Raw genomic sequence first — 12,500 nt, 5'->3', positions numbered from 1 at the left:
AAAAGTAACATCCTAGTAAATGGAGTAAAAGTTGACTTTGTGTCTGGGTTCAAATCTCCTAAACAGTAGCCGTTTGTCACCTCCTGCACTGATGATTGCGAAATACTAGTGTATGCAAAAGTAAAACTACTTAATGGAATGTGTTATTTATGTAGACATAAGAAAAAATAATTATTAAATTGCCTATCCACGGAAGTGACTTAGAAAAACAGCTAGTGACATAGGAGGTAGAGGGTATGGCAAATATTTGTCATTTAATCTAGTCTCTTATCTTTTCGTATTATTTGGGTTATTCGGTCTACTGTTCTCATCTTGAGTGTTAATCTTACAACGTTTCAGCAATGTTACCTCCGACGTTAAGTAAGGTTGAGCCTGACCTGTACCAGATGGGTGACCATTTGAGAACGCTAGGCACTGTATGTGCTTTCCACTTATATCGGCATTGTTTCCAATTGTCCTGAACCTCCACTTGCCACTGGTATTCAACAATGTCGCCGCAGGAGAGGTGTGGTTGGAGATTGTGCAACTCTTGCCACAAAAATTTCACGTGCAGGCAACCTTACAGTGTGTAGCCATAGTCTGTCAAGGTTGAAGAAAGCCTTTTTTATGTATACATATAAATACTAATTATTGATTTCAATACTCAATCCATCTTACAATTCATCTTGCTATCCCTATTTTCTGCCTCTGAAACATGCACCATTTTACCAGTCACATGTAGAACTACTCGAAAGGTTTCGTCAGCACTGTCTTAGATACATTCTTGGTTTAAAGTGAGATAGTTTTGTCCCTGATACATATGTCTTAAATAAAGCAAAAACAACCAATATTGCTACCATTGTTATTAAGAACCAAATGTATTAGCGGGTCATCTTGTCCGGCTTCATGACTATCGACTTCCAAAACGTTTTCGTGATAGCATCAAGGAGAGTTTGGTGAGCTTTCATGTTCCTGTTGACAGTTGGGAGTCCTTAGCGTATGATCGCAATCAGTGGAGGGCACTGATATACAGGGGCTCAAAATAATTTGAAGCAGCCAAGATAGACCGAGCAAAACTCAGGAGTACATGTAGGAAACGCCAAACGTTGCCGCCAAATCATGGAGATAGGGCTTTATTGTCCAAGGCAGGTCTTGTTAATCACATAAAAGTGCACGATGACACAGCTTCCGTTGATGTTGCTTTCATTCAAACCAATGACCGTCTTCAGTATCATGTCTGCTTGAGAGTGCGCAAGTCGCTGCCAGGACCGAAAAGTCATCTTCGGGGTCATGGACGTTCAGTGATCGAGGGAGTGGCACTCGTCTGACAAGACGTGCCAATCATCATACATATATACAATTTAGATTAATTTCAATGTTTCATCTTTCATCTTACCATTCATTTTTGTTTTCAAAATAAAAGCAGATTTGCTTCGTTCAAAGGCGAACAACCGATATTAGTCGATCAATATTGGACATTTCCTCCATCAAATAGGGATTGTTTTCCCATTAGCGAAACAGGTCTTTCTGGAATGTCGCAAACTTGTTAAACATTTAGCATGCCTTAGTATGTCTTAACCCTGCGTTAGTCACCTGACTGGGTTCGAATCTTCCAAACTGGATGTTCCAAACATGGTTAGTGCCATGAGGTGATTATACACTCCAATACAAAAATTGTATATAGTGTTATTATTTTGTAAATATAGTTATTCTGCTGATTCAGGATATTTCTGCATTCCCTATTGAACAGTTTGAATCGCTTGTATCTTGTTGATATTATTATGAAATAATACAATACAATAAATTATAAAAAAAAAGGAAAAACTAAAAAATCTTAGATTTAGATCACAATTTTATAAATACCTACTAGACACACTAGTTTGTGTTATTTTTTAATATCTATGATGAACCCAAAATGTTTCCATAAATTGAAATAGCAAGAAAAAGGAACGTGTGTTCTCAAATGTAAACCCAAAATGTTTCCGTAAATTGAAATAACGAGAAAAATGAATATGTGTTTATTACACAAACATTACCTTTCAATCTGATTGACCTCCAAGGAAAACTGAAATACAACTGCGCCATACCATGTGTACTATACCCTCACCGACTCAGGAGAGTACTGGGAGGGAGGAAAAGAAATAAGTTACCAACTTGGAATTGTAAGCACTTAAGGTGTGACAAAACACCTTTTGTGACTAACGCAGGGTTAACAACTTCTGATTAAAAAATGGATTGCTATTCATAAAAAAATAGAAAGCATCCAACCAAAAGGTACATCAGCTTCATCGCTCGTCAGCCATTTTTGGATCCGCAATACTAATTTTGTATTTACTTACTCTGGCTTGAATCCTGTGCGGTGGGGTCATCTTGAACATCATATGATCCTTGAACACTTTGCCACTCGGACAAATGTTTGGCCTTCCCACTCGAGGAATGCGGCAGGATTCAACTCTTGCCTTGTAAGGATAACAGTCTTCCGTAACGGAACTGAAAAAAGAAGGAAATGCAGTTTTTAATTGACATAGGTCTGAATGGCATCAATAATTCCACTAATCAGCTTATTCACGAAAGGGAATAATTACGTTGTAACGGTGATAAGTGGCAATTGTGCAGTATAGTTACCAGCCGAGAAATCGAAAACATAGTATACAATTTTTGATCAACAACAATGGTAAATGTTATACCGACTTGAATAGTTTTAATGTTCTGAAACTGATTGTGAGATGTGTTATTGTATGTAACCCACGTTTACACACGGGGCTCACACGTTGTATATAGTCTACTTCACAAAGGAGACCAAGGCAAAAATAACTCGAACTCACTTTTTCGAGCAACAACGATATTGATTTCCTTTTTTTCCGCCATGCGTGACTTCCCGTTATAGCTATGACGTGTCTCACATGATCATCTTCCCGAACATGCTCTCTAACGTAATCCACATATCTAACGTGATCATCTCGGACATACTCTCTCTTTTTCATAGTCTTCTTTTTTCTTACGGTGACATCATTTTGCTCACGGCTCGGCATTTGCATATAGACGTTCGTGCTATGTTACACTATGAAATTTGATGCATTTTTTTACTTCACGTCACCACTTATCAAGGCCCGAAGACCACTCGAGGATAAGGGTTAATGAATGTTAGGTGGTAGTGTAGTAATCTTTAATGGTGTAAATTGGGTAGAATTTAATTATTTATCGGGACAGCTCAACAAGAACTTGTTTACGTTGGATTTGAAGGCAACTACGTTATATTCAACCGGGAAGCAGGCCAGCGGAACATTGTTCCACAGGGGGGCAGTTCTGGGAAAGAAGCTTTGTTCATGGAATCTGTATTTAAATTTAAGCACAGATAGAGAGTGGAGGAAATCATATATAGTGGTTGTAGCTAGTCGAGTGTTTTTCTTTTCGAAAGTTTGGCAAGGGGGGCCATAGATTGGAGCTCAGACGAGCACTTGCCATGAAAATAACGATAGAGCACAAGGACATTCTCTCAGTGTCTCTTCTGTTGGTAAAAAGGTTGCATAGGAAGAGAAAAGGACATCACTTACTAGGTTTCGAAGCCGGTTTTGAACTCTATCAAAGCTGGTAAAGGCATCCTGAGAAGCTCCTGCCCTAATGTAGCGTTTATATTTTATATTTTGTGTTATTGTTTTGTTTTTATGCTTTATGTATTTACCTTTTATGTTTTTATATTTCGTTTTTTTTTATAGCTTGAACATTTCTGTACGTTAATATTTGTTGTACCTTTATAATCAAAACTGTATTACAATATTGCTTATATCTTTTGTACGGTATTATTATCTATATATTAATACGATAGCATGTGTATTATTTTCTGTGTTACGCTTACATCGGGGTTGTTTAATTGTTATGTACTTCCATTTCTTGTAATAAATAATTTTACCAAGAATTCTTCAAAAGTTTTGGTTTCGGTTTCAATTATAGCTGAAGGAACTAAAGTTATATATATATATATATATATATATATATATTACTACTTAATTTACTCACATAAAATTAATATACGAAAGTATAGATTTATGCGTAAACTTTAAGTATTTACTTCAAAAGTGCTCAATACGTAGGTAGAGCTAGGTAGTAAGTTATAAAATGTATATATATATATATATATATATATGTTTCTGAGAGAAAAGAACTGAAAATATAAAGAGTATAAAGTTTCTGAATTTTTGAGATAATACGAATAGAAAGATTACATTTTGTTTACTTATTGCTAATAGATTCGTATTTACAAAAAACTTTTATGTTCAACTTACCCGAATCTGCGCATGTACCACCAAGCCTGGTCAATGTTGCCGCCGGTACAGTTGTTACTTTCCACCCCGACACACGACAACAAATTCTGCGGTGACAATTCTACTCGAATTTCACCGGAAGAACCAATGGCAAGTCTGTCAGAAGCAACGGCTGGAAAAATAAATAAAACACATTTGAATATTTACTTGTGTTTTCTAATTTTTTTTCGTCCCAAAACAAGACATGTTGCCACTTGGACACAAGGGGCTGCTGTTTGGGATCATATCTAACAAAGAAATACGGGAGTTGGACCACGAGATGTTTGTTCACATTAGATTTAAACTTGTGCAGATAGGCAAACAGAGAGTTGGGAAAGAATTCCAAAGTCTAGCAATTCGAAGAAAGAATCTATTTGAGTATAAGACGTTCTGGTATCTAAGGACCTCAGCAGTGAAGGAGGAAATTTTGCTCCTTGTTAAGTAATAGGTTTGTCAGAACACATTTCATATAAAACAGGCACAAGGATGAAATATTGCGTCGATGGTACAGAAATTGGAGATTGACAACATAATATTCTTTTCATTGTTTTGACTCTCGAGTATGTATCCGACACTGTTAGACACAGTTAATTAACGGAGAACCACATCACTCTATATAAAAGCATATAAGATATCAATGGATACACACCTGAGAGTCAAAACAATGAAAAGAAGATGCTCTTGTCCTAGCCCTATTTATTAATAGTGCGGGACCTATTAGATTTTATACTCTTTTTTTGACGCTGTATAAGTGTGAGATATATACGGAACAATCACATTGATACATCAGTGCTCACTAGATCGTTAAGCAACGATGAGCATAGCAAGTACCAGATGGGTGACCATTTGGGGAGACTAAGCGCTGTGTTTACCGCGCCGGGTCGTAGAATTTACCAGGTTGGTATCTGGGTGCGCGTTTAACTCACTGGGGGAGATGCACCCCCGAATAAAGATGGAAAGTAACAGGAAATAGTCGTTTTTACTTGTTTTCCCGAGATTACCATGGCTCTACAATTTGGAAAGCCGTGGTCGCCGACGCTGTAAAAACCAGGCCCGCTGCTGATACTTATAGTGGTAAATGCATTTGCTGAGATTTGTCAACAATACTCTATGCATATGCGAATTGCGGCTTTGTTAAGATTTTTGCACACATTCTGAACACTCTATCTTTCTATTTCTAATATTTCCATCGTTAGCAAAGGAGACTCATGTCGCTGTAGACCTGATCAACCTCTCTTGAAGCCTTGGTGTAACGTTTAAAATTTTTAGCAAACAGTCTCAGGCATAGTCTTGAGGCAACACTCACTTAGATTTCTATATTGTCGGGTGCACCTCGTCTGTACAGCTCCAAATGATTGACTGACTAGAAACTCAGTGCTGTACCCTCGAAAAAGTGACGTAATCTCTATAATATCATCCGACCACTGCATTTCTAACGCATTTTGTCTAGCAGATGGGTCTATTTCCGTTTGCTGCCAGGTTATCCTGACATGTACTAATGTAACCCTCGCTAAAATTCATACTAGTTAGCATAATCGCAACTTAATGGCATAGGGTCCTAATATATAACCATCGGCAAACGTTATTTTGAGTGTAGTTTTCTCCTGTTCGTACATGTTCCCAAGTTCAACATAAACATTTCTCAATCCAACGCACATGAAGTTATTTGTGAAAATAACAACTAAAATAAGAAAAGAATTTATTATTTTAGATTATTCGGTCTAGTGTTCTCATCTTAGATATTATTCTCACAACGTTTCCGTCGATGTAACCGCCGATCTTCTTCAGGGGTGTGTTGTCGAACTTACGAAACTATGTCGAACTCTGGGGATCTGCACGAAATTTCTAACAAAACCATTTATTTAATTCATCTGATTCATATTTAAACATGATCGGGTAGGACCCTTTAGTAATTCGTAATTGCATTCTTAGTATCGCCCTTGCTGATGACTGAACCTTCAACTTCTAAAAGAATGGCAATAATTGTTAGTGAGATGACGATTCCAATATTTTTCCAGTAGTAGTGTTATATATTGAAACCCTAGGCCAGTAAGTAGAGATTATGTTAACTAGTATGGATTTTAGTGAGGGTTATATTAAGTGCATGTCAGGATAATCTGGCGGCAAACTTCCATATGAATAAACATCGGTGAGCATTATTAAATATCCATGTTTTTTTGTGATAGATGTGGCATGAATACATATCTTACTTTCGCACACACACGCGCGCGTGTTTACATATATTTGCACGCATCCTATTACAACTTCCTATGTACATTTGCACACACCGGAAGCACAGACTCTCGTGCTTGCACAGGCTCAGACATAACAACTTACCGATAGTTGAGAAAGCCCATGAGGAACCGCAATCTCTTTGGTCTTGGATGCCAGTGATCATGCCGGGCCATTTTTGTCTGGCATCAAAATGCTCAGGGAGGGACTCGTCCTGTTGTGGGTGGAGGGATTGCATTCGGAAAACCTTCTCAGCTGGGTAGAAAGTGCCTAGGCGGTATTTGATACCATCGGCCAAAGTGAGGCCCCACATGAAAGAATAATTGCTCGCTCTCCACCTGTGGATAAGAACACAAAACGAACATCAGATAAATTCCAGAAATAACAAAACCAGATTGAATATTATTCATAATTGTGAGTTTGTTCGACTCATACAAGAAAATGTGGATCAAGTTTTTCAAGGTTGGCTGATTGCAAGTTTTATGGCACATCAACACTTTTATAAATAACACACATTAAAAAGAGAAAAAAGAAGCGTTCTCTTGTCATTCCCGCTTCCCTTGTTTTGCCATTAATTCACATGACCCATGTTTTTGACAAAGGAGAAACAATTGTTGTTTTCTGGGCCAAAATCTATACATCTGACATTTATCGTTGGATGGGTTTGGAATAGTTAAGTGTTTTTAGTTTCTTAAATGAAGTAGCTTCATGCTTTATCTGAAGCGATTTCCCGAAAATGATATTAAATATGAAAATATTAAAATTAATTTAATAGTAGTAAAAATAAAACTGAAGATACGATGTATACAATAAACACGTTTATATTCAATTATTTTACAATAAACGGGTGTAATAAAGTTGATACACCAGGTCCCATCAAAATCACTAAAGTTAAGCAACGTTTAGCCTGGTCACTATTAGATGACTTATCATTTATGACTATATAAAAGTACGACTACACCTTCCAGACCTAAAGTCGTTAAGGCTTGCGAACTGAAATCCGAAAGTTGAAGTAGTAAACTACGATATATATATATATATATATATATATATATATATATATATATATATATATATGTATATGTATATATATATATATATATATAAAATAGGTTTAACGAATATGGATAGATTCTTTATATAAAGACTTATTAAGATATAGGAAGCTCAACATATGGGGTGGAGAATGAACATAAAACGAAATTGTAGACAAAAGAAAATATATATTTGTATATATAAATTTATTTGTCAGTTCAATAAGGAAAAGCATTATTGAAAACCTCATTATTAAAAATCAAAGACTTACCACCCAAGATTGCAACGTTGGGACCATCGATATAATCAAAACGCCTAGAAAGCTTAATGTCATAAATTCTAAGAACGAAATTATAGCCAACTATAGGCACAAACGGAGATTTAAGTATGGAAATTTCATGAAGTTCATCGCTAAGCCAGCCCCCAATAAGTATATCCATATCGACCTCTGATTTCATTATATATTACTCCGCCTTGTATAACGTATAATCTACTCCATCATAAACTTCAGAAAAATTTGATTTGCTTTGATTAAACAGTTACATGCCCCTAACTCATTTCTTCTTTGTAACCCCTGTATACTCCTTTTTTATTCCGTTACCCTCACGCCATTTTCATCTGGATATCTATCCTGTCGACCTATAAACTTTCCCTTATTGTTATCTACATTAAGCTAGTAAACCTTACTCACATAGACCTTACTTAGTAGCATCACCCACTTAACTTTTATTTCTCGTACTATATTTGAACCATGATATCTATGTGCACTAACCTTCCTTTCATATTAGACTTAACATCTTACTGCCTTAACGTTTTAATTTAACCCTACCACATCTCTTTTTACATAGGCATAACCACTTATCAAGGCCAAGAGACCACTCGAGAATAAGGGTTAAGAGTGTACAGTAGTCAATTGGACAATATAGCAATCGCCAGCAATGGAAATTCGGTAAATTTGTTAACCTAAGTTGAACGTCTCATCCAGAACCTGCTTACACTAGACCCGAAGACAACCATATTGTAGTCAGCCGGAAAGCAGGAAAACGGAGGACAATTCCACAGGCGCGCAGTTCCAAGAAAAAAGCCTTATTCATGGAATTTACACCCAGGTTTAGGCACAGATAACCTTTTTTTTAACCCTTTTAAATTAATTTAGTTTTATCAAACCAATAGATTCTAATTATCACTCTCATAAATCTACATATCTTTTCCATCTCTGAAGACCATATTTAAGCACTACTCCTTGGCCCTTTCTACATCATAACAATCACTCCTGAAACCAACCCAATTACATTTGACACTACAGAAACTCAGATCTATGAATTTCTTGACACCCGTTTCACCATGAACCGGTTACCATTTCTCTGTTAATTTAGCCATTCCAGCATTCAAAATTTAAATTCAATCTCCTTCCCCAAAGCACAATAATACCAAATACTCCTGCATACTTTTTAAGATACTCACTTGGATTATAAATAAGAACACTGTCAGTTCTTTACACACCAACGAGCACCGTATAATATACCCTTATTGCTACTCTTTATATCCTTTCTTTCCAATTAAACATCACCTTGACTAAGAGTGACTCATTTGTAAAGAAATCGAAATCGCTATGCCCCAGTCCCCCCTTAATGAAAGACCTAACCCTACCTTTTTTGTCTGTAATTTCTCTTATTACTTCCCTTCTTCGCTGTCACTTGTTTCCTACCTGCCTATCTCTTAGAAGTTCTTCATATTCCCTTTCTGTCAGCCATTATTTTATCCTGCTGCCAACCGAGCATAGTTTGATTTTATATCCCTCTGCAATTTACATATTTCAACTCTAAATTTGGTTGTTAAATATCTTATGTTTTTATGCTATCTGAGATTATTTTGTTCATCTAAATATTTAGTTTTGATTTCCATAAAAATCGGGTGATTCATGTTGAACTCTGAGACGATATTCAATTTCTACTGTAGGTTACCTGCAACTAAATTCTGGATTTATATTCGAAAGAAGCTTCTTTTTAATTTCATCATGGAGCTAAACTACCTTATGAATGGCTATTATTTTTCAGGTGCTTGAAACCTTTGCCTAAACAAATCTCTCTCCATTTTTCTCTGCATTTATTAGGCCCATCATATAAGCTTATGTAATCACTTGAAGACCTAAGGTTTTCTCATTTTTTAAAAATTATTATTACTATTATTTTTTATTCTATTTTTATTTGTATTGTTTATATATTTATTTGTTTACACGCCTCTATTATTTCTCTCTTCTCTACACCCCACATTACTTTAATACATTTCTCTCCCTTTATGTCTGCTTTGACAAAACTTCTCAATTTTCTATAATTCCCTTCTCCCCCCAAATACTCCCAAATAATGCTGTTTTATAATTCACCTCATCTTAGTCATCATTTTCCTTCTTTCTAGCCTAAAAATATCCCCTCACTTAAATAACGGAAACGCCTTCTCTACTCTTCATTTCATTTCTTCCATCTACCTTATGTCCTGAATTCATATGCATTCCACGTTTTTCTTTTCATGTCTATTTTCACTCATTCATTATTTTTTACATTTTATGTTTATTTTCATGTTTATATATTTTACAATTTTTTCCCTAATGTAACCTAAGCTAGATGTGGCATTTACCTATATATTTAAACGAACTACCTTCTTTTCATATGAAAATTATTAGCCTTCAAAATGTCTAGGTATAAAAGGAAATTTACGGCCCATGTTCCCATTAATGTTTTGTCCTTGTTGAACTGAAAAATAAATTTATATATATTTATTTTATCTTGTGCGCATTTTCATTTATGTATATGGGAAAAAGAATAAAGACTGCTTAATCAATTTTATAGGAAATTTCTGCCAAAAAAATGGGTTTCCGAAAAAATTTTAATTTACAATCTTGATTTGTTTTCCTTCTGACAAGCTCTACTTCTTATCGTGGTTCTATTGAGCTTTCTTATTTGGTTGGAATTAATAAATATTTATATTAGATTTGAGTTTACATCTTCTTTTGTCTGGTAAAATATTCACATCCCTATTGCCTGAATATATATATATATATATATATATATATATATATATATATATATATATATATATATTTGTTTATTAATTATACAGAAGTTCAGAAAAACATTGGTACCGTCGGTTTCAAGCCCAAAGTACCAATGTTTTTCTGAATTGCTGTATAAATAATAAACAAATATTTAGCTCTTATATCGAAAAAAGTTTTTCTTTGTAATCGAGCACTTTCTCGGAACTCTTTCCCCAAAATACAGTAAACAAATATATATATATATATATATATATATATATATATATATATATATAATTATTACTAAAGTATTTAAAAAAAAAACTACAGACACTAGTGTTTCATCCATTTCGGAAATCACTAGTGCAGGGTTTCACAATTACCGCCGGTCGGGAGATTCGAACCCGGTAACGAAGCCATCTCTGACCTCATTATCAAGAAACAAACCAACACGACTAAGTTTAACAATAATAAATGAAATATCGTTGAAATTTAAACATTTATTTTTTATATATCATACTGCTGTGGTCATATATATATATACACATACATGTATATATACACATGTATATATATACATGGATATATATATATATATACATGGATATATATACGTATATATATACGTGTATATATATACATGTATATATATACATGTATATGTGTACATATATACATGTATATATACATGTATATGTATATATACATGCATATATACATATATATACATGTATATATATACATGTATATGTATATATATACATGTATATATACATATATATATATAATGGCGATTTTCGTAGTTAATTTGAAGTTTTTCCAAGGGGTGGAGGCTTGTAAGTGTTTATTATTCATTGGTATGCTGAATTTTTTATTGCTTTTTTATTGGGCTTGTCCAGGGAGACGTTGACCTCGCTGTTGTCGCTATCTCTTTCTGCTAATGTTTTTTTCTTTTCCTTTAGGGTGGGGTAGGGTGTGTGTGTGTGTGTGTGTGTGTGCGTGTGTGTGCGTGTGTGTTTATGTGTGTGTGTGTGTGCGCGCGTCTGTGCGTGTGTGTGTTTGCTTTTATTGGTTTGGGAATGTGTATATTGTTTTATAGTATTTTGGGTTATTTGCTTCCTTAGGAAGGCGGCTGTGGTCCGAGGTCGTTACTAATGTGTATGTGTGGGGAGTGGGGGGACTTGCTCTTCTGAAATAAGGGTAGGGGTGCTTTCATTCTATTTTGATATTTATTTTTTGGATTCTTGGATTTTAGTATTGTGATTTTTCGTTTTAGTCTTATATTATGTTTGTTTAGAAAGAGGGGTTTATTTAAAATAGGGGATTTTTTAATGTTTCTATTTATTTGTCTCCCCATGTGGGTATGGCCAGACCCGGATCAGTTCCTAGTGTGGGAAAGATTTTGTTCCCCAGAGGGGGGCATTGGAGGGGGTATAGGTATGGGAGGGGGATGATAGAAGGGATGATAGTTGTTTCAGTCATGAGGGGGTTCTCCTCCACTGACTGAGGAGGGAGCGAGGTGTTGGAACAGATATTATACTATGGTTCTAGGTGTCTCCTAGTGTTGTTGGTTTCGAGGTTAAGTAGGGTTGGTATTGTTCAGTGTGTTGTATTAGAGATAGGGGTGTTATGTCTGTGTGTGGTTGTATGCGCGCACGTGTGTGTTTTAATGTGTCGGTTCTGATTTATGTGTGGGTGTGTGTATGTGTATGGGTGTACATGCGAGTGTACCTTGCATTTCATGTTTTGTGTGTGATGGTATTAGGTTCTGTTCAGTTCAAGAGTGAATCTGGTGATGAAGTTTTTTTTCCTGTGTAAGTAAATAAAAATAATTGTCTGTTTGGAAGATTGGCATTATTTTGAAGCTGTTTCCACTGCATGTGTGTACGTGTTTTGAAACATAAAGGTGTCTGTTATCTGCA

General features: G+C 35.3%; 1 protein-coding gene across 1 annotated transcript in view; it reads right to left on the bottom strand.

Annotated features, from left to right (window-relative positions):
• Window positions 1-12,500, bottom strand: part of LOC145259192 (tubulointerstitial nephritis antigen-like) — a 244,635-nt gene that overhangs the window by 19,282 nt on the left and 212,853 nt on the right. Inside the window, exons 4-6 of the mRNA XM_080116968.1 lie at window positions 6,618-6,850; window positions 4,263-4,413; window positions 2,319-2,469 (exon numbers count right to left, since the gene is read on the bottom strand). Coding sequence (XP_079973094.1) covers window positions 2,319-2,469; window positions 4,263-4,413; window positions 6,618-6,850 — 535 coding nt within the window. The remainder of the gene's footprint in view (window positions 1-2,318; window positions 2,470-4,262; window positions 4,414-6,617; window positions 6,851-12,500) is intronic.

This window comes from Euprymna scolopes, chromosome 34 (genome assembly GCF_053919585.1).
Source record: "Euprymna scolopes isolate OS-2025 chromosome 34, ASM5391958v1, whole genome shotgun sequence".
In the NCBI taxonomy this organism is placed as follows: domain Eukaryota; kingdom Metazoa; phylum Mollusca; class Cephalopoda; order Sepiida; family Sepiolidae; genus Euprymna; species Euprymna scolopes.
The sequence above is the reverse complement of the archived record's forward strand: the minus strand, read 5'-3'. Positions and strand labels throughout refer to the sequence as shown.